Source organism: Lonchura striata, chromosome 5 (genome assembly GCF_046129695.1).
Source record: "Lonchura striata isolate bLonStr1 chromosome 5, bLonStr1.mat, whole genome shotgun sequence".
Classification (NCBI taxonomy): Eukaryota; Metazoa; Chordata; class Aves; order Passeriformes; family Estrildidae; genus Lonchura; species Lonchura striata.
In genome coordinates, this window is record NC_134607.1 from 25,179,134 (window position 1) to 25,200,817 (window position 21,684).

Below are 21,684 nucleotides of genomic sequence, written 5' to 3' on the forward strand. Positions count from 1 at the left end.
TTTTTTGCCTTGTCCATCATGCTTCCTTATAAAAAATTCACTTCCTTTGCAAAGGTGTTGAATACAAAAACCATGGTTTTACACAGTGCAGTAGAATAGCTTGGTGAGTACTACAGCCCACCTATCCCATTGTATCTCATGTCTGTCTTCTCCTTGGCCATAATTTGTGTTTGTATAGTACTTAGGAACCCTAGGGGGATTCCCTCACACTTAGTACAGTACAGATATAAAATGGAGCAAGTGACTCCTGTTCCTAGGAGATGACACTTCTCTTGCCTTATTGCATATGTTCTGTCAAACAAGGAGAAGTGCTGATGCCCCTTACTGATCTTGGAGGAATTACTTCCTTCTCTGCTCAGCTTGAAAGGAGATGAAAATACTGCTTGCAATTTGAGGTTCCCAAGGTATTCCAAGTTTTGATAGAAATGGGTCATGATTTCTATATATTGTTAAAAAACAATGTATAAATTAGATAAAATAAGCAGCGGCACTACAACTTAGTGTTTGTCTGTCTTGCTTCTTAGCTACCCAAAGGGTATACACACAAATTATTTGGGACTATACAACAACCTTGAGCAAATTCCAGTGGAGAGTGGATTTACATGCAAGATTCACATGAGAGGCTTTTTGTGCCTGGTGGGGGATCCCCATTCCCCTTGGCCCAGTAGATGTGATGCCAAGCTACACAAATGATACCAACAGCTTGGTGACCCCTGGTTTTGGGGCTGAAGGCTCATGGCTGTGTGTGCAAGATTCATGCGAATACTGTGTTTTGCAACAGCAGGACAAAAGCCCTTGCAGACCTGGGAAAAGCTTCCCCCTGTCCAGCTGCTCACCACATGGGGCTGTGTGGCCCTGGCCTGAGCTGCAGATGTTCCTCTCCAGTGATACCTGGCAATGCATTTATTTTGTTTGGCTTATCTCCTGATAGGCACCAATGTTACTTAATGTATTCATAAAAATACTTTGGTTTAATTTTTTTTCTTCCAGAAAGATATTCCACCTAAACCAAATCTTACCACAGAACAAAGCTTTCACACTTTTGCTCTGAAAGTTCTTGCCATCAAGTAATTGGAAGAAAAATGTCATTTTATAAAGGTCACAGTATCACTGTCTTGTTTTAATGGAGAATGCTTTGTTTGTTTTTCTCCAAATTTCATCTGTGCTGTAAACCCATCTATGTGACAAAAGCTAATACGAAATCAGAAAAAGGTAAGCACTGGACACCCAGTGTCTGAACTTGTTTGTGTCAAAAAAACCTGAAGTGGTTCCTGAAAAATTAATTTTCTAAGAAGTCATGAAAAAATCACGTTTTCCTCTCAAAGTTGGAATTGAGAAGTTGAACAGAGTGTGTGGAAAAATGAGACTGTATCTCACTTATCTGCTTAGATGCAGGCAAGGTCATGTGTTAGAAATAATCTCATCAATGATATGAATGCTGAGAACATATTTGCAGTGCTTTTGATTGTGTATCAGAACAAGTGCTTATCGTGCTCCTGCCCTGTATAAAAGGCTTCAGAGTGTGCCTGCAGTCCTGCCTCCTTCAGCCATGGCGAGGATGAGGAGCCTGTGGTTCTTGGCCGTTGTGCTCGCAGGTAAGAACACCACATTTGCATTTTGTCCTAGGCTTCAAAAGCAAAATATAAATGTGCTAACGATAGAAGAGCTTTTAAAAGAGATGACTGTTTTTCATGTAAAAGGACAGAACAGGCATGGCATTGACTCCACCTGAGATGGACTGTGGGAGGACAGCAGAGCTGACTTGGTTAGAAATATGTCCCAGTCCTACAGTGTACTCAGCACTTGGGCACCAGCATTGTCAAAGGGGAATCAGTGGGACCATTCAGCTCCTGAAAGTTACCTATTACTTTGTTAGTTTTTTCTGTAATTTTTGCTCCAGCATACCAGAAGTTAATTTGGTCCAGAGCATAATAAAGGGAGAATAAATATTATTTTGTTGCTAGAGAATGGAACCTCTGCAGCAAATGCCTTTGAAATGTACAGATGAACCTAACATGTAAATATGAATACTATTAAATTAAAAATGATGTGTTAATACTTCAGTTACTTCCTTATGCCTTAATTTTAATCTAATTTTTCAAAATTAAAGTGAGGGTTTTTAAAAATCAATGAGGATTATTTTTCACCTGTATCTTTCCAACTGCCTTGCTTTAGCTTCTGTTCCCATGGAAATTATCATGGAAAAGCAGCAAGTAGCTGTAGCTGTTGCTATATATTCAACTCTGCTTGTTTGGATTTCGTCTTCTTTGTATGTTTACAGACATGGGCTGTAAATACAGTGAAAATTATGGTTTTTAAATTATTTTTTTAAGTAGAGAAGGCAAATGGTATCTTCCCACTTGCTGCTATCACATTTGTACTGCAAGACAATCCAGGAACAAGGGATGAACAAGGTTGCAGCCTTATTCAGCTGCTCACACCTGCAAGTCCTTGTTTTTCAAATTTGCTGGAAAATGTAAGGTTTGCATTAATGGGAGAAAAAATGGGAGAAATGTCTTGGCTTCTGTAGGGGGAATGTTTTTTCCTTTGAACTAGCTTCTTCATTCACAATATCGTTGGTAAGAAGTATTCTGAAAGTATTTTACAATACAAATTAGTTCATAAAATTCTCCCACAAACCTATCCTGTGTAAAATGACACCACATTAATAATCTGCTGTAGTCTGTTCAGTCATACTTTTCTTGATTTCAGCAATGAAAACACGAATGCTGCATTTGACTCTCACTAGAAAACACACCCAGACCAAAATGAAGTGTGATGGGTTTCGTTTATTTTGTGCTCCTAGAAGAAATAATTGTGGGATTGCAGAAGGATGCTCATATTCCTATTATGCTTTGGATGAAAAAGAGAATAAGAATTTATAGTTTTTCTATGTGATGTATCAGGAGGAGTGAATGCTGGACAGAGAGCAGTCAGCCTGTGGGACCTGACTCTCTGCCCCAGAAAACAGAGGTGGAAACCAATCCTACCTGCCCAGCAGCTGGCAGAGGTTAACAGTCAGATAATTCCTGTTAATTCCAGCCTCTAGAAGATGATAATGAGGCCCTGTGGCAGTGAGCAGTGAGGTCTGCTGAGCAGCCTGGGAGCATCAGACCCGAGTGTCAGATGTTCCTGTCTAAAAGGGGAATGAGAGTTTACTCAAAAAAAATTGTAGGTGGCACTCCTGCTTTTCTGTGTTCATATCCCCCACTTGGAAATCAACTCTGGCATTCCAGCATGATGGCATTCTCTAGGAAAAATCTACTATTTCATTCTGTAATTTTTCCCAGTACACATAATTACTGCTTGTGCACATCTGCTTGTAGAATTCTTTCTGTGGAGAAGCCCAGATTGCATCAGCAATCGTGTTTTAGGCTTTCAAGCACACAACAGTCCACATGGAAAAAAAAAAACAAAACCAAAAGCAGAGGTATTAGTCATTTTGTAGGAAAGGGCAATTAATGTTCAAGTAGATTTAATCTTGATGACATAAATGAACTTCAGAACAAGTACTGTGCCTGTGATATGTCTGCTCGCTCTGAGAATATTTACTAACAGCAGTTTGTGAGCACAGCAGGGAACTGGTCTGGTGGTGCCCCTGCTCTTCAAAGGCTCTCAACCAGAGGGCTTGACTTGCAGCTGTAAAAAGGCAAAATTTAGCACCTTACTAACAGTTTTTTCATGATGATTCTGAGAACGACTAATATATGCCTTTTCTTTTACTGCTGGCATCTTCCCTTTACTCATAACCATGCCTGTATTAACACAAACTACTAATACTATTGTAGATACAGTTGTCATATGATATACAGAAAAGAAACCTGATATGAACATATACTCACTATTTTTCTATTTATATAATACAACTGCATGCTGCTTGTCACATATTTATGTCTCTATCGATAGAAAACACCTGTGTATAACATAAGTATACAGAAAATGTAACACTTTAATATTGATAGCAGTCCTTATTGAAGAATCCCTCCTATTCTGCCAGCCTGCAGTGTTGCTCTCACGCCTCACCAGCAGCCTCATTACGCTGCTATTTAACTTTCTATGAGTATTTCAAGCAAGTCGTGCTTCAGCTGAGCACAGGCAGCTCTGAGTGCAGGATAATGCAGACCCACTGCCTGCGCTTGTAAAAGAAAGCGGTGGCAGCTCTTGCTCTGTTGTGAGCAGACAGCTGCTCGGCCCTCACCTCAGTCCAAGGGATAATGGGCACTAGGCCTAAGATGGGGAGAAAGCACATCCAAAGAATAAACAACAGCTGAATTTGGCAGTGCTGTGGGGCTTTTCCGGGCTTTTCCGTGCTGCTCTGACGGCTTCTCCCGCCCGCAGCGCTGGGCGGGTGCCGGGGCTCGGAGCAGGACGCGCAGTGCCCCGGCGCCGTGGCGGTGCAGAAGCGCATTGACTGCCACCCGCAGCCCGGCGCTTCCCAGGAGGCCTGCGAGGCGCGGGGCTGCGTCTGGTGCTCGGCCGGGGCGTCCAACGCGCCCTGGTGCTTCTTCCCCGAGGACAGTCCCTACGGCTACGCCCGCAGCGGCAGCGCCGAGCCGACGGACAAGGGCTGGAGGTGAGTGCGTGCGGCGCCTCGGGCACTGCCCCACGGCCGCCGCTGCCGCGCCGGGCTCTCACGGAAACATTGCCTCAGCTCTGCATGCACATGTGGCACTGAGGGAAAGGGACGCCTTTCCCTGTGCGCAGGCCATAGAACTGGGGCTTGTGCTCCCACCACACCTCAGGGGAGGAATCCAGGTGAGGGCACAGAGCGCTCCTCCCACCCTGGGAGCTGTGTCCCGGGAAACCGTGAGGTCTCCTTTCTTTGGTGGCCTCTGTTTTATCCCTCAACATCCAGGAGGGCCTAACCTGACCACAGGGATTGTTTCTCTCAGTAAGTCAATGATTTCGTTTAAAGAGCTGCCACAGAGCAGCTGGGTGGTTCTCCTGGCCTGCCCCAGGGTGGTCTCGGGCAGCGATCACTCGTGGTGGGCACCAGCGTGTGTTTCCATGCAGAGTCACGCTGAACAAGCGCCAGGCCTTGTCTCTCTTTGGAAATGACATTTCCCCCATCGTCTTGGAAGTGGAGTTCCAGACAAAGGACAGACTCCGGTTCAGGGTGAGTATCTGGGGGGTTGGAATCATTTGACCACAGCAACGCGCGCTAAGGAGTGAGCTGACCTGGTCCCTGCTCGCCTTGCTTTAGCTCTACGACCCCAACAAGCAGCGGTTTGAAGTCCCACTCAAGATCGATGGACCCGGGGTTACCGCTGAAGAAGCCAACTATGAGGTGGAGTTCTCGGATGATTCCGCGCACTTCAGGATCAAGAGGAAAAGCACTGGCACCGTGCTGTGAGTACTACACATGATTCATATTGCTTTTTGTAAAAGCTAGATGTGATGGGGTGAGCACTCCTTCCTTACACCCTGTTGCTTGGGTCTGTGGGACAAGGGGTCAAAAGATGTGGTGTAAATGCAGATTTATGCCTTGTCCCTGAAGGACTTCCATTATAAACAGGGCTATGTGCCTGTATAACAGACAATTATCTATGTGCATGTATAAAAGTTTATTCAGTAAGTCAAAAAACTTCTGAGGCTACAATACATGGCTTGTGATGCTGGTAAACTCAACTCATCAAAGCACTGAGCTAAGATTTCTGGAATTTGAGGTGTCAGGAACTAAGCACCAGATCTCCTGACACTCTCCAGCAGGCAGGTCTAGGAAGCTCCAAGCAATGGAGGTTGTAAGCCTCTAATTTCCACTGATGACAGTGAATGGCACTGGCTCTAGTTTTTCCCTCTGGAAAAATACCATTTGTCTTCTCAAGCTAGAACTGTAAGTTAACTTCAGCAAAAACTTGTCTCACTAACAAATGTCACCAGGTTCATCATTTTTCTTTTCCTTGGCTTCCATCAACACATCTCTAGTGCATAATGCTACTTAGAGAGTGCCAATCAAGGTGCATTCCTGCCAGCTGCTTTTGGGAACGCAGCAGTGAGCAATTTAAGGATGGCTTAACATGAGTGATGCAAATAAGGCAGTACAGCCTCTAGAATGGTCTGCAGATGGAGCCATCATGCTGGGTTTTTAATGAGCTGACCATCCTTTTGAACTACAGTCTCATGGCATCTCTTGATACATGTCACAGTCAATTCTGTAAAATCTTGTTTACGCAGGCTATTTTAAATGAATGTGTTATGCATTACTCTGGTAACAAAAATAATTTAATTTCTCATTAGACTTAACACCTCTGTGTAAACAGTGGGCTTTTGTTAAAGGCCCAGTTTTCTTCTTCTTTCTGTAAAGGCTTATTAATTGGAATGCTGATGTAAGGGGTGAATGCATAAAAAATGCCTGGCTTTTGACCCATTCTCATTCAGCCATCCTCACCTTCACCCAGACCCCAAGGGTTTGGTCTGGGTTGATCAAACTTGAGATGTCCCAGCTAAGGGAAGGGGCCTGCCATGGAGCAGACACAGGGTCTGCCAAAGGCACAACTCCAGTGACAGGCAGAAGAACACAAGTCGGTCCCCACTGAGCAGGTTTCCAGGAGGGTACATTCAGTGCCCTGTTGTGGGCCTGGGGAAGCCTCCTCCATTTCCCTCCATCTCTTGGTGCACCAAGGCCCATGCCCAGCAGTGGCAGAGGTGTGGGCTGCAGCACTGCTGTGCTGCAGAGCCTAGGGAGGCAGAGGGCAGCCTTGGTTTGCAGCACGGGCACAGCATCAGCAGTGATGCTCTGCTCTCCAGCATCCCCGTGGGAAATTGTACACTGCCTCCAGGCAGGTAAAGGAGTGCTCCTGAAATCTAACCAAGGCCAAAAAGAGGAAATTGTGGGTGAATATAATGCACAAATAATACCCTTCTATCCTGCAAGCAATGGCAAGGCTGCTCCCAAAATATTGTCACCAGCAGAGACACAGGATTTTGTGTACAGAGAGGGAAATCTCATGTTCCTTGGAACACTTGTTTCATGTGAAATGGCACAGCCAGTACTGTAGTCTAAAGGATCCTGTCAGGGAGCCATTCCTGTCACAGCTGAATGATATTTAGTTTAGTTGTATTCCCTGTGTGAGGAGCAAAAATGCTTCCCCTTCATTTGTTTGCCTGTCCATCCTGTCAGAGTGAGGAAATGCAGGTGCTCAGAGATAGCTCCACAGCCTGTCTTAGAGGGATTTGCAATCTCCTTAGCTACCAAAAGACCTGTGCAGATGGAATCTTTCAAAACACGAAAGCAGGTTATATGTCCTGGCCTAAAATCTATGGTTGGCTGCATTTACTTTACTGGGAAGGATGAGCCCTCAGCAATCAGCATCATAGGAACATTCCCATCAGTGGCTGCACTTGACTGGCTGGGTCCAGGGGTGCACTGGTGACATCTGGCAGGTGAAGTAGATTTTCATGTTAGTTTGACCTGCCCATAGGCAGGTTTGAATGCTAAAACCCAAATCTTTTCCTTTGGGCTTCCTCCAGAAGTAAGAGCAGCTGCTCCAGGGCACCTGGGCACCACGCTGCACAGCTGGTGGTATCTGTGCCTGGGCCAGGTTAGGGCAGGTTGTGTGGGAGAGTGTCCCTGAGAAACAGGCAAGTGCCTGACACCTGGAGGGACTTTAGCCTCCTATTTTAAGATGTGAACAGCCATGGCTTTACTGTCTCAATGAAGAGGTGAATCAATTGTTGATTTCCATGTGCACACAAACACTGCTCAGAACAGTCAATGTGGGTAAATAAAACCTCTTCAACAGCTGCTGCAGCTGCACTTCCCAGGTGTGGGTGGATAATGACTTGTGTCAGCACCAAACCAGGTCACGGTTCTTTTCTGGACCTTTTAAATAGCTCTGAGGAAAACTTTCCCATAGCAAAGCAATCCCAGATCCTCAGAAATCTGCTTTTCCTTATGCTTCTTATCCCTTGCTAGCAGAGCCATGCTGCTGATGACCTACCTCCCAAGAAAGCCTTAATTCCTTTCTCATGCCCAGCATGCCCTGGCACAGCTGACAGTCCACCTGGGAAGGAAGCAGCCTGTCCCAAGCAGAAACACAGTGTAGGTTTGGTTGCTGTTTCAAAGCCCACACCTGTATTTCCCTACCCTCCTTTCTGAGCTGCAGCCTGTCCTGCCATCCGTGTCTTTGTGCTGGGAAGTAATGGGGAGTCAGAATCCTGCCTGTCTGCTTGGTAGAAAACCCCATCCCTGCTCTGGCACTCCTGTGCACAAAGCCTCCTCCTTGTGAGGAATGATTTCATTCCACTTGGAAATGCTGCAGGGAAGAGGCAGAGCAGGCTTTGTGTGTGCTCTACGGGTGTTTCTCACACTCGCTGCATGCAGGGAGACCTAGCTGAGCTACCCAAGGAGGGCAGGACAAACTCAGGCTCTATGTAATAACAATAACAGGGGAAAGGAATAAACTGTGTGAGGGGAGAGACATTAACAGCTGATTGCAAACCTCAAGCAGAGCCAGGAGCAAGAATAAAAGGCCAAGTCCCGCTACATTTCAGCTTGCTCCAAGCTAATTAGTTGACAGCTGAATTGGAAGGGTAAAAGTGAGAAAACTCATGGGTTAAGACAAGAACAGTTTAATAACAGAAAAAAAGTTGTACTAGTAGTAGTAGTAGTAATAATAATAATAATAATAATAGTAATGTAATTAAAAGGAGAATAACAGTGAGAAAAATAAAACCCAAGAAAGAAAAGTGATGTAAATGACAACAATTACTCACCACCATCTGACTGATGCCTTCCAGTCCCTGAGCAGCAGTCTCCCAGCCAACCTTCCTGCTAGTGTTAATGCTCAGCATTATACTATATAGTATGGGATATCCCTTGAGGCCAACTATCCCAGCTGTGTCCCCTCCCTGGTACTTGTGCACTCCCAGCCTCCTTGCTGGTGGGGCAGTGTAAGGAGCAGCAAAGCCCTGTTGTGCTCTGTTAAGAACTACTCAGCATTAACTAAAGCATCTCTGAATTATCAACAGCTTCCAGCACAAATCCAAAACCAGGTACTATGAAGAAGGTTAGCTCCAGCCAAAACCAGCATTCAGTGGAAGTATTTTTAATAATCTGAGATCTGGACTCCTTAAGTGATGCTCCTCAGCAGCTGAAGTGTATTGAGTCAATCAGTATATTTGAGGTTCATTTGAAAATAGGGTATGTACTCCTTCCTCCCTAAGGTGCTTTAGTACTTTATGGGCAGACTGTGCATACTGTGATAGGCCAGGCCCTCTGGAAGGATGCACCCAGCTTTGCCAGGAGGCTTAGACCTGTGGGAAAGCTGTGGGAAGTTACAACTAAATTTGCACACAGATAATATACAGGGTGGTCTGGAGGCCAAGAAAAGCAGATGTTATAGAGGACATTTTCTCCAAGTGACTGAGTGGACCAGTTGTTTACAGCTTCAGTTAATGAGCTCAGCTCTCCAGGATTCCTTGCGACAGGAAGGAAGAGAAAAGACCAAACCTCTCCCAACTTAAAGTTCTTTTCGAATGTCCAGATAATGCACGATGTCTATCCTAATGATGTATATCATATCTGTGTCCCAAGTCTCCTAATTGTGGAGGTTTTGTAAGACCACATTTAGAAGTGCCACCAGCTGGTTGCTCACGGCAGGTGAATCAGTGCTTTGAGCCTTTGCACACACTGCAGTCATTGGCCTGCAATAAACCTCAACAGAGTAGTTGTTCAGAGAGGTAAATCACCATGTCCAGTTTGTATTGCAAAGGACTGATGATTGCACTCCTGAAAAGAATCTTGTACAGCCTTTTTGGTCATCCCACTCAAACACTGTGACAGTGTTAGTCATGAACTACACCTTCAACATGAGCAGGATGTTTTATCTATCTGCCCACTCACCTTCCTTTAATACTACTTCCTTGGTCCACTCCAGTTTTGTTTCATCCTGACAGCCAGTGGCTTGACTGCTGGGTGTGAGACTAGTTCCCTTGCTGGCCAAAAGTGTACGTTTTTACAGAGCCCTTTTCAATCTGAGTAATTTTTTTTTCCTGATAAGAGGTTAAAAATTAAAGAGGTTTACTCTAGTATAGTGCACCGTGTATGGAAGAAAAGAGCAGCTTTTATCAATCAGGCTTCTTGGACAGGGGATAGCTGATAGTTCAAAGACAATGGGCCAGGCAGATGTGTGGGAAGGCTGGTTTGTATTTCCATAGGCAGGAGTGTTCCTACCACAGACACACTAACAGCTTAAGACTTTCATCAGTAAATGTGACTGCAGCTATTACCTCTTGTGCAAAAAAGAAGGGTACTTGTCCTTACAGATTTTGCCTTGTCTAACTTCTAGCAGAGGTTGCACTTTCGAAAGTGAGCAACTGTTCAGGTTCAGTTGTGTTTTTACATTTTTTAGACCCCTTCTGTTGTGCATCATAGTGGTTTTATGGTTCATAGGACTCTTGGAGGAGAACCATGCAAATTCCTGCAAATATGATGTCATTTTGTGCTCCCTCCTGTTTTGTTCCTTCTATCTGCTTTAAACCAGCAGGAAGGAAGGTGGGAGAAATATGACATTTTCTTTTATTGTATGCAAGAGTTTAAGGAATGGCATTTTTTTTTCATTTAAATGATTGCTCCTTGCCAACACCACATGAGCAAGATCATAAAGTAGCATGACAGCTACCATGGTGTGCTGGAGAGCACAAGGACTCGGGAAGTTGCTTGGGGGTGAAGGCAGAGAATAGTGCCAGGGGAAAACGTCTTCATGCTTTCCTTCAGATGGAGATGACATAATGATGCCCAGAAAAAAAAAAGAGTTCATACTAGCCTTTTTATGTCATGGTTGATGCTATATTTAGCACATAGCTACGCTGGCATGCGAGGTCTAGGGAAAGACAAGGCTGATGGGGAGCTGTGCTGGTGGGGATGGCAGCCCCCAGGGAGCTGAGCCATGGAGGGGTGCAGAGCAGGGCACTGTTATGGCAATGTCATGCAGAGGTAGAGTTGCCTGAAGGAATGCATGAGTCATAAACCAGTTTCTCCACAGCATGTGAAGAGATAGTGGGGCAGAAGGCTTGTTCCTAGAGTTGTCATTTGCACCACCCCAGTGACCCTCCTGGTCAGGGAGACCACTTGCTGAGCTGAAGTAATATTTTAAGGAAGTAATACTTTAATACCATGGTAACAGTAAGAGTTATCATGATGGGAAATCTCCTTGCTATAATGTGGGTACCACAAATATACAAAGCCTCATGTCCTCTGAACAGACATCATGGGGAGAGCTCAATGACTTAGGACAGATATTTAAACTTTTTCGAAAGCATTTTCCCTCTGGCATAGTTTGAGATTTTCTTAACCCTGCGGTCTGCTCAGAGCAGTGACCCTTCTTGTCTTGGCACAGAGCAGAGCTGTGTGACGTTTTCCTTTGGGCAGGAATACAGCTCCAGAGCCTATCCCTATTCCTGCACAGCAACTCCTTCTTGCAGAAAGGCCTCTATTTGTCAAGGACTGGATCTAATTCTCAGGGATGTTTTGTATACATAACCCTCCTAAAAGAAAATAGTTTTATTCTGTACTGCATGTAGGTGGAGATGATGGAAAGGAGGAAGGGAGGGGTTCCTGCTGGCAAAGAAACCAAATCAAGAGTTTTATACAGATTCTTACTTCTATTTGTAAGAAAGGCAAATTAGACTTCTAAAAAACACAGAGATCCTTTAGTACCTGTGTGTGACTTTGGATTTTTCTAGGAAAATTTGGTGATAGTTTGTGCCTGAGTCTTGCATGGAGAGGCAAGGTAGTGCCTTAAGCTCCCCATGAGCAGCCATCCTTGCAGCCTCGTGGGGAGAGCCTGCCAGTGTGGTGGGAGCAGTGGTGTCGTCCCAGTCCTCCCACAGCAGGGACTTGTCCCCAGGCAGGAGTGCTGGTGGCACAGGTGGCAGGCCACTCACCAGAGTGCTCTCTTCCTGAGGGCAGAGCTGCTCCCCACCAACACAACCCGTCTCCCATTTCTCTGATTTACCAGTCAAGTTGATCAACTATTTAATTTTGTCAAAATCATTGACACAGAACATTAAAAGGAGAATTATGCCACTTCTGTGCTCTATGGCTTGGGCTCATTTATTTTAATTAGCTGTAACAAATTCATGGTTAAACAAGGCTCAAGGGGGTGCTGCCTAAATCAGCTATTCATGGCATACACATGACCATTAACAAAACACTTCTCCACAGCTTGGCTGTGTTCTCCCCCATCTAACTTGCAGCTCATTCTAGCTCTAGAGGTAGGAAACAGAATGTAGCACCTAAATAAAATGTGAGCCTGTGTCCACAGATGATTGAATAGAAATGAATGCATTAAGCTGGTGAGAGAAGCAGGAGAGAGTCATCACAATAAACACATCTTGTTCAAGCAGAGTCTGGAGAAAACTATACTTCTGTTTTAAGGCACCTGCATGAAGTTGGGAGTATTTGGGTCCTGATACAGCAAACCATTAAAAAAAGCTGATAACATGTCTATTGTTCTCATTAAGTATTCTGAACTTCTCTGTGTAATAACAATTTTTAGCCTTTCACATTGGTTGTCATAGAAATAGCATAAGCAACCACTTATTTTGATAATAAATGTATAGTCTGTCTTCTGTTGTTTTAGTTGCTCTTTTCAAAAATTATATTGATGCATTTTCTTTGCACAAGTAGATGAGATATCTTCAACCATTGCAAGATGAATTTAATGTGTTAGGTTAAGCACTTTAGACGCATGCATAGAATTTAATGGATTTTTAATATTGTTATTCTCCAAAATATATAAAAAATGTAAATAGCCCAACATGAATATAAAATAATACCTTCCAAAGAGAAAGAAGCTAATCCTGTCTCCCTCTGTTTGTCACAGGTGGGACAGTCCCCTGGTTGATCTGTTTTTCTCCAACCAGTTCCTTGAGATCACCACCACTGTGCCATCCACTTCTGTGTATGGGTTTGGTGAACATGAGCACCCGACCTTCAAGCACAACATGGACTTTGTTACCTATGGAATGTATGCCAGGGACCAGGCACCAACGGTAATTCACTCTGTGCAACACTTTGTCCTAGTTTGTGTCACCAACAGGGGGTGGCAAACATGGACCGTCACAAGCTTTGCAGGTATCATCAGTTTTAATTAAAGACTAAGCCACAAATTGTTTTGAGGGAACTTTGAAAGCTTTTATCAGAACCTTTCTCACAGTGCAGTTTTCAGGAAAAAGTATATTGTGTGCCAAGATCCTGGTCAGGAGAGCTTTGCATTTCATGCTTGGATCAATCCCTGTTCATCCAAACAAGCTGGACTCCAGCAGGATTCATTAGATATTTGGCTGAATTGGAGTCAGTGGTTGATGAGTCTGTTTGAACTAGAAAAGTGATTCTTACTCATGTCATTTTGAAGGGTTTAGCAGAATATCAGAGGTTTAACTGGGAAAGACTAAAATATTCCATTGTAATAAGGCAGAAAAAAATTACTCTTTTCTGTCAATTTGACTTCACACCAATTTAGATGAAAAAATCCCCAACCTTTCAAAATAAGTCTCTAACTATGAATGAATTTATTTCCTTGTCTGTGCATATGTATGTATCTGACAAAAGATATGAAAAATAGCAAAGTCAAGCCATTCTTCATGTGTTGTTTATGTTTCAGTCATTTGCCAACCTCTATGGAGTTCACCCTTTCTACATGTGCGTAGAACCAGACTCCAATGCCCACGGTGTTCTCCTTCTGAACTCCAATGCACAAGGTAAAAAGATATCTGGATTCCCTATATGGGCTGCATATAGAAATATGATAGATTAGTAAGTATAAAATACTGTTTTACTGACTGCTTTTTCAATGTGGTACAAGTATGAGTTACTGCGCAGCTAATTTAAGCTTCCAGGAATAATAGATTTTTCAAGGCGATTTCAGTAGAATGAATTTTTAACAAGGAATTTGGGCATTTTTAGGCATTTTCATGGAAAATGCATTCTTAACTTTTTAAATTAAAATAGATGCAAATAGAGGAAAAGAAGGTGGAAGAAATTTCCTCTGAGATTGGCATAACAAAATCAAATCGGTGTCAGTTAGTCCTATTTTCTGTCTTTGGAGAACAGTTTTCTGTGTTGCCATGGTCACCTTTAATCTAGTGGTATAATTTCGGAAAAGGGGAATCTTCACTTAGTCTATAAAATCAGTTTCCCCTGCAGACAATGACTTTCAATAAGATTAAAACAGCATAGAGAACCCTAAACGCAAACTTGTTGATCTTTTGTATAAATATGAAACCAAGACAAATGGATGTCTGCAATCTACTCTGTGTGGGTTTCTGTGATCTATTGCTGCACAATGCCAATCTGAAAGCAGAGATTACAGAAACACTGAACAATGGCCTGCCTACCTGCAGGCCCTGTTTGCTCATCCAGTTGTACTCACAAGGTGCACGGAAGAGCCCAGCATGCACAAACTAGGATGGATAGGATAGACTAGAATATTTCAGTTGGAATGGACATCAAACACACTTGTAGTACAACTGCCTGAACACTTCAAGGCTGAGAAAAAGCTAAACATATTGTTAAGGCATTGTCCAAATGCCTCTTATACACTGATGGGTTTGGGGCATCAACAACATCTCCAGGAAGCCTGTTCCAGCATATGCCCACCCTCAGTAAAGAAATGCCTGCCTCCTGATGTTGAGTCTCAACCTCCCCTGATGCATTCTTGACCTATTCCCATGTATGGTGCAGAGCTGGTTTGTGCTGAGGGCCTTTTTTCCCCTTTTAGATGTTACTCTGTCTCCAGACCCATCTTTAACTTTCCGCACTATTGGAGGGATCCTCGACTTCTATCTCTTCATGGGACCGACTCCTGAGAACGTGGTTCAGCAATACACTGAGGTTAGTGGAAAAGTGCACATGGAGCAGTGCCTTGTAACACAGTCAGTAGCTGGTAGTATCAGTGGGTAGTGCAGCCAGAGCTTTGTCCTGATCCATTTGTACAAAGCTGCAGCTTCAGATCCATGGGAAAACTGCCGTGTGCTTGAGCATCTGTGAACAGTCTCGGAGTGTCACAGGCAGGCTGGGTGTTGAGTGCACATCTCCAGCCTCTCCTGCAATATGCCAGGATGGGATGCACTAAAGGGATGCAATGATTAGAAAGATATCTGTCTAAGCTACTCCTCTCTGGGTTGTCACAGTTTTATAGTCTTTGCTGTATGACATGACTGCATTTTGACACTGCAGGCCAAGTAAACAAACTAGGCAGAGCACAGATGGGAATGTCTGGGAACTTTACATATGCTGGATTTCAGAGATACTGAATGGACTTTAAAGTCTTCAAGCCTTTATTTGCCAGTAGAATTGTTTGCTGATTTTGGAGCCATCAGGCTGTTTTTTACTAATGAAAACCCATATAATTGCATTGGAGAGCATGGATGTATAACACTGCATTTACTGCTGACTCACTGAGTGTAACTACTTGCTATCCAATTGCTGAATGATTCCCAGAGAACTGAGAGTACACATGCAAATGACTGTTTTGGAAGTGAACATGCAATTCTTCTCTAGTGAGGACTGTGCAGGAAAAAGTAGCAGATTATATGCTTTTTCTGGTCACCAAATGATGCTTCAACTGGGCCTTTCCACAGAAAATTGCCAGCTCAGATGCAAGATGTGCATGTAAAGAAATCAGCATCAAAACTAAAGAGTGTGGAGCAAAACTGGAGTAATCATGTGAGAAGGGGGGGGTAATGGTGCAGACCCTGAGGATTAAGCTGCACCTGGAAGGCTGAACAGGGTGGGGCATCCCAGAGCCAGGCGTTCAGAGCTCACAGCAAGATGTGCATGTGCTCTGCCTTTCCCCATGCCACTCCTCAATGGGGCCTGAGCTCTGATCTTTAGCAAACATATTTTCTTTCTTGGCTTTTTAAAGCCTCTGTATCCTATGCTTGCCTTCTTTTAAAGTGCCTCTATGGGAACAGAAATACTGTGGTTTAGAGCAAGGGTAAAAGAGGATTTAACCCAGAAGGAAAGTATTTCTGGATTCTGGTTTGGTGAAGGAAGGGATAAAATTTGCTCAATGTTGCTGTTTTGCTCATGTTGCTGTTTTGTCTGGGGTGGTGGATCTGCTAGACGTTCCTTTTCCAAGAAGAGGTTCAGGTGCTACCTCCCAGAGAGGTGAGAGGTTGATGGTACTCCTCCATGTCCTGGAGCAGGAGGAACTCCTCTGTTGCTTGGAGGTTTCCAGCTCCCTCTGCACATCATCCCCACCCTTTGTCTTCCATGGATTAACCCCACCTGGCAGCTCAGCCCCACGCAGCCACTCAGTCGCGCCCTCGCAGAGGGGTGGGAGAGAGAATCTAAAGGGTAAAAGTGAAAAAATGTGTGGGTTGAGATAAAGCCAGTTGAATGGGTAAAGCAAAACTGTGCACACAAGCAAAGCAAAACAAGGAATTCATTCACCAGTTCCCAGGAGCAGGAGGGTGTTTAGTCATGCCCAGGAATTGGGGGAATGGCTGAACATGTGACTGTTACTGGGAAAGACAAATGCCATCACTCTGAATATCCAGCTCCCCCTTCCTCTTCCCCCAGATTTATGTGCTGAGTATGAAGCCATTTGATATGGAATATCCCTTGGGTCAGTTGGGCTCAGCTGTCCTGGCTGTGTCCCCTCCCAACTCCTTGTGTACCCCCAGCCTCCTCACTGGTGGTGTGGAGTAAGGGGCAAAGAAGGCCTTGACTCTGTGTAAGCACTGCTCAGCAAAATCAGCTATATCCCTGAATTATCATCTCTATTTTCAGCACTAATCCAAAACACAGCCCATTCCAGTGACTATATAGAAAATTAACTATATCCCAGCCCAAACCAGCACACAGGATCTCCAATGCCAGTGCCTCAGACCAGCAAGCAGGCTGGGATTTTAACTTACATATGGGTAATAAAACCAGCGCGGGGGTGGGGAAAGGGGGGAAAAAAAAGAAAGCAACTCTCCCCCAGGCTGGAGCTTTGATCCTCATTTCAAGGGAGTGAGTGCTGCATTCTGATGGGAATTAGAGCCATGCCTGCTCCTTTTCAGAGTCTTTTACTGGTGTTTGAAGGCAACATTTCTGTGGCTTAGCAGGTGGTCAGCATCTGAAAATAAAATGAGAGAGTTCTCACTCTCCAGCTGACGGGTAGTGGCAGCTCACTTTCCACCCCTGTCTTTGGGAATGGAGCTGGAGCAAAGAAAAGAAGGTAAAGGAGAGCAGTGGGCGTCTCCTAATAAGACATGTCACATGCCAGGACAATAAAAATCCTGTTCTGTATTCTCTGCACTTGTGCTCAACTCTCTAGGGAATCTTAAAGAATGTATGTTAGTAATTTCAATGTGGAATAATAACTTCTTCAGTAAACATCCTGAAATTCCAAGGTCAGAAATGTTACAGTTACCATATTATTAGTCTCTAGGGTAATAATTTGACTTTTATGTACAAGATATGTGGGAAGGTGAAGGAGACAGAAAAGACTTAATTTTTCAGTTGTATTTTCTGTCACACTGAGAGGATTTTCCCTGTGCAGTCATTGTCATGCTGTAGGGCAAGAGAAGGGGTAGAAAGGAGAAGTGTGACTGATGTCTGCAAGGCACTTCTCAGCAGCAGGGCTCAAGGGTTTGCATTCTCAGCTGTTTGCATGGGTCTGCTCTGGGAATTGGTGTTTTGGGAGCTGCTGGCTGCAGGGGCCCCTGCTGGGACCAGGCTGCACTGCTGCAGAGCTTTTCGGTGGAATAGCACCTGCCTTCCCCCTGAGCAAGTCTGGCCCAGTCACTGCTTTTTGCGGGGACCACTCATTTTATCTCTCCAGGATGGCCCCACTGGTGTGGCAGGGTGGCCAGGTGCCAGTGGGTGCACAGCTGGTGAGAACAAGGGAGCTGTTTCCAGAGCAAAGTGCTTTACACCTTTCTCAAATGTTTTGTGCCATTGCCTTCAGTACCACTTCAGTATCTGAGCCACCTCTCTGCCTCTGCTATGCTTGTTTCTGTGAGAGGTTTAGGAGCTTAGCTCTGCTCAGTGCTTTCATGTGGCTCCCTGCAAACCACTGAGTTAGGACAGCTTTGTAACAAAGCTCTTTATTTGGCCTCTGGAGTATGCAAGATTTCCCCACACACCTCTCCAGGTTGTCACCACCACCAGGGTGGACCACGGACTCTTGGCCAGAGCTGCTGGGTCCAGGCTATGCCAAGAGCAGGGCTCTTGGCACTCTGTATGGTGATCAGCTGCCTTGCCAGAGTCACCAGCCTCTCTGCATCCTTGGAGTGAGGACAGGTAACAGCAAAAGCTGTGGTGGCCCTGGATGCCAGCCTGGCCAAGGGTAATCTGCTTTGAGTGGGCTCCAAGAGTGAGGCATGGTGTGAGAAGGGAGCAGAGGGTGAATGTTGGTACCTCTGTCCCTCTAGTGTGTGCTGCATGGAGCAGAGGTGAGCTGTAGGATGCATCCTGCCAGTGGCACCAGGGTGCTACAGCAGTGGCAGCAGCCATGGGCTATGTGCTGGGCCTGGTCCCATGGGAAGGAGGAGCCTCCAGTCCCATTCTTCTGCTCCCTCCTGCCTCTGAGCCCAGCTGTGTGGGGTGTTACTCCTGCCACGTCTAAGGCATCTCAGATTGTCCTGTACAGCTCTCTCTATGTGACAGTGATCACATTTTTCTCCTACTGCAGAAGAGGTCTGGTGTGCAGAACAGTTACATAACACAAATCTCACTTTTAACAGCAAACACCTCCGTTTGCAGGAGGGTGAGAAGAGCAGGAACAAGCTAAAGAATTCAAGCTCTGACCTCAGCCTGGCTGAGGCTCTGCAGTCACACCTAATACAAGGCCAACATTGCCAAGACCACTGGTGGCCTTTCAGAACAGACCAACAGTGCACAGCAGTAGTGGACAGTCAGGAATGTTAGGGTTCAAAAAATAGATATTTAATAGCTCTTGGGTAAAGGCCATGAATTTGTTTTTTTGTCATAAGTTATCCAATAACAAGCTGTAAGTGAGCATACTGTAAGTCTTCTGATTCTTCTTGGAGAGAAGACTGCTGGTTTGCTTCCTCCTTACGGAACTGTGGGCTAATTACAGATGTAAGGGACCTCAGAGGTCTCTAGTCCACTCTGCTATTGGAGAGGTAACATGGGGAACCTGCTTGAACATAGATCTTATCACAAATGATTCAGTGAGTCTTGGAGCTGACTTCCCCAAGAAGGAATAAACAGCTGATAATTGTTTTGTGCAGCAAAAACCAAGATTTGAAGACCTTGGCATTGAAAATCCTTAATTTTTTATATTCCTGAGGTGGTGAGCATCTTCTTTATGGTTCAACAGCTTCTTTTTGCTCTCCTAAATCAAAGCTTAGCTTCTGTTAACAGATTTTGAGTGAAGGTTGCCCAGAAGCAAGGGACTTCTTATAAAATAGGGAATGCTGGACAGGACAAACGCAGATCAAGCCAACGTGGTTAATGCTATGTTCTCTGTTCATTGTTTATGACATGGCAGTTTATATACACCTCAATATAGTTTACAAACTGTGATCACACTATCATTGGCCATCAAACATTGTTTATCTTTGTCTTAAGGTGGCTAGAGTTCCATACTGCAGCCCTATACCAATTCACACCCAGAAAACTGTGGTTACCTTAACATAATCTCTAACTGTGCCATGACTAATTTCTTACTGCGTCAAAGGCTTCAAAGGCCTTGCTGGTGTCCATATCTGAGGCTTAGGCTGGGGGTAGCTCAACATTCACTCCAAATACTAATCATGTCCTCTCTCTCTCAGAAATCTCATTGCTACATGAGATTTCAGAGAGAGGGCTACATTGCCCTCTAACTGACTGGGTGCCCACAGCACTCAGCTGCTTGCCTTAGTCATAGCAGATGAGCTGGATACAGATATGTGGGCCATAGGAGCACCTGTGGAATTTAGCCACTGCGTATTTAGCCATACAGAAACACTAAATCCAGTGCATTAGCCCACTTGGGTTTTACAGTTTCCTCCTATAACTCCTCTTTGAAGAAAGGGAGTTGAAGCAAATACCAAGCTTCAGAAATCATTCTGTGTGGCTAATTAGGGTGTAAGATTAGCAATCTGCATTGTGGGACATCTCAGCTCCTTTGTGAGCACGGGAAAGGGCACCTCTCTCCAGCCTCTGTGATATGTAGGCATAACTCAGCAGCTGTCTCTCTCTCATCAAAGTCTTTGGTCATAGTGTTAACAGAATAGCATCCTGATTTACTCTATAGAATTTATAACCTAGTACATGTCACTGATTCTCATATTAATAACATTATTTGTCCAATAATCCACCACAGGGAAAATGAATACAGATCACCTGCTCCCTAGACACAGATTTTATCTTTTAGATATACTTGTTTCCACTGAATTTCATTCTTACCACGAAGTACTTCCAGGGTACCTCCTTGATACATCAGCTCTCAGGTGGCTCTGAAAAAAGTGAAAACAAATATACATAATGCTAAATTATGTAAACATGGAAAAACTAACAGTGATTTATTAAACATCAGGAGTTAGTTAAGAAGCAAGTGCAGGAAGAATTCTGGAACAGAAAATACGATCTTTGTTTTTTTTACTGTTTCTGCACTACCATATCTTTGTGCTTTTTGCTTTCCCCTTAATTTTGGATTCATTTTGCTCTCACAAAATACTGTCTCACTCTGTGGTCCAGAATGACATAGCCCCATCCCTTAAGGGTGAGCAGGTGAACTCCAGCAAACCCCAGTGCTGGGGACATGTCCTTTTGGAAGGGCTCTGACTGACACAGCAGTGGCCACAGCTCCACCTCCAGCCCCACTGCTTTCCACCTGCACGCTTGATAGGACATGGGGGACAAAGCCAATCCTCATCTAACTCCTGAAATGCAAGGCACTGGCAATGTCCCAGACTGACAATTAGTCAGTCCTCCAGCAATGTCCTCCCCAGGCAGGAGTGACCTGGGGAATCACAGGACCCAGAGCAGAGCTGCTCAGCAGTTCCCACTGCCTCTGCCCAGGCTGGTTCTCCCTTTCCCATTTCCCAGCCTGCTTGGGAAGAGGCAGCAGATGCCATGCAGACATCCTGCCAGGGCACAGGGCTCTGCATTGAGCTGCAGGATTAATATTTATCAGCCACTTTTCCCTATTTCTCTTGTCCAAGATGAGAAGCCTGTGCACAAAGCATTTTATTTCATTAGGGAGTTCTTTTGTTTTGGTCTGTTTTTTTAACCTTGTTTGTAGATGCAAAATATGTGTCTGCTTTAGGAGCACAAAATGATGGGCTCACAAAGCTCATCCTGCAGCCTTTGCTGGTCTAAAACAAGCTCTGCTGCCTCCTCAGATGAATTTATCCTTGACATGGTGAGTGTGGATATGACAGAGAAGAAGACTTCTGAGGCAGTGCCCTGAGGCTTGCCATGCTGTGTTGGACACTTTGGTGCTGGCTCACAAGGTGTCAGGGAGATTGTCCTGAGCATTCACACCCCATTCACCTCTCCACAGAAAACCCCAGCAGAGTTTGAAAGATGGTCTGGGTGATCAGATGTGTCCAGACATGCTGGAAAAAAATTGATGACATGTGCAAGGAGATGGGATAGCACAGGGTAGTTATGGCATATGTCTGCCCATCGGCCTCCCCCTACATGGTGGGCACCACCTTTGTCTGTTCAGGGCCTGCCCTGGAAAGGGCACAGCAGTGTGCAGTGAAAGCTGAGTGCCTCTGTGGCAGGCACACCTG

The 21,684-nt window shown here is 44.7% G+C and overlaps 1 protein-coding gene across 1 annotated transcript in view; it reads left to right on the forward strand.

Annotated features, from left to right (window-relative positions):
• The first annotated feature begins 5,058 nt into the window (after window positions 1-5,058).
• The window catches only part of LOC110482105 (lysosomal alpha-glucosidase), a 38,601-nt gene continuing 21,975 nt past the window's right edge, over window positions 5,059-21,684 (forward strand). The window contains exons 1-5 of the mRNA XM_077783419.1: window positions 5,059-5,116; window positions 5,204-5,349; window positions 12,828-12,996; window positions 13,608-13,704; window positions 14,724-14,836. Coding sequence (XP_077639545.1) covers window positions 12,949-12,996; window positions 13,608-13,704; window positions 14,724-14,836 — 258 coding nt within the window. The 5' untranslated portion in view covers window positions 5,059-5,116; window positions 5,204-5,349; window positions 12,828-12,948. The remainder of the gene's footprint in view (window positions 5,117-5,203; window positions 5,350-12,827; window positions 12,997-13,607; window positions 13,705-14,723; window positions 14,837-21,684) is intronic.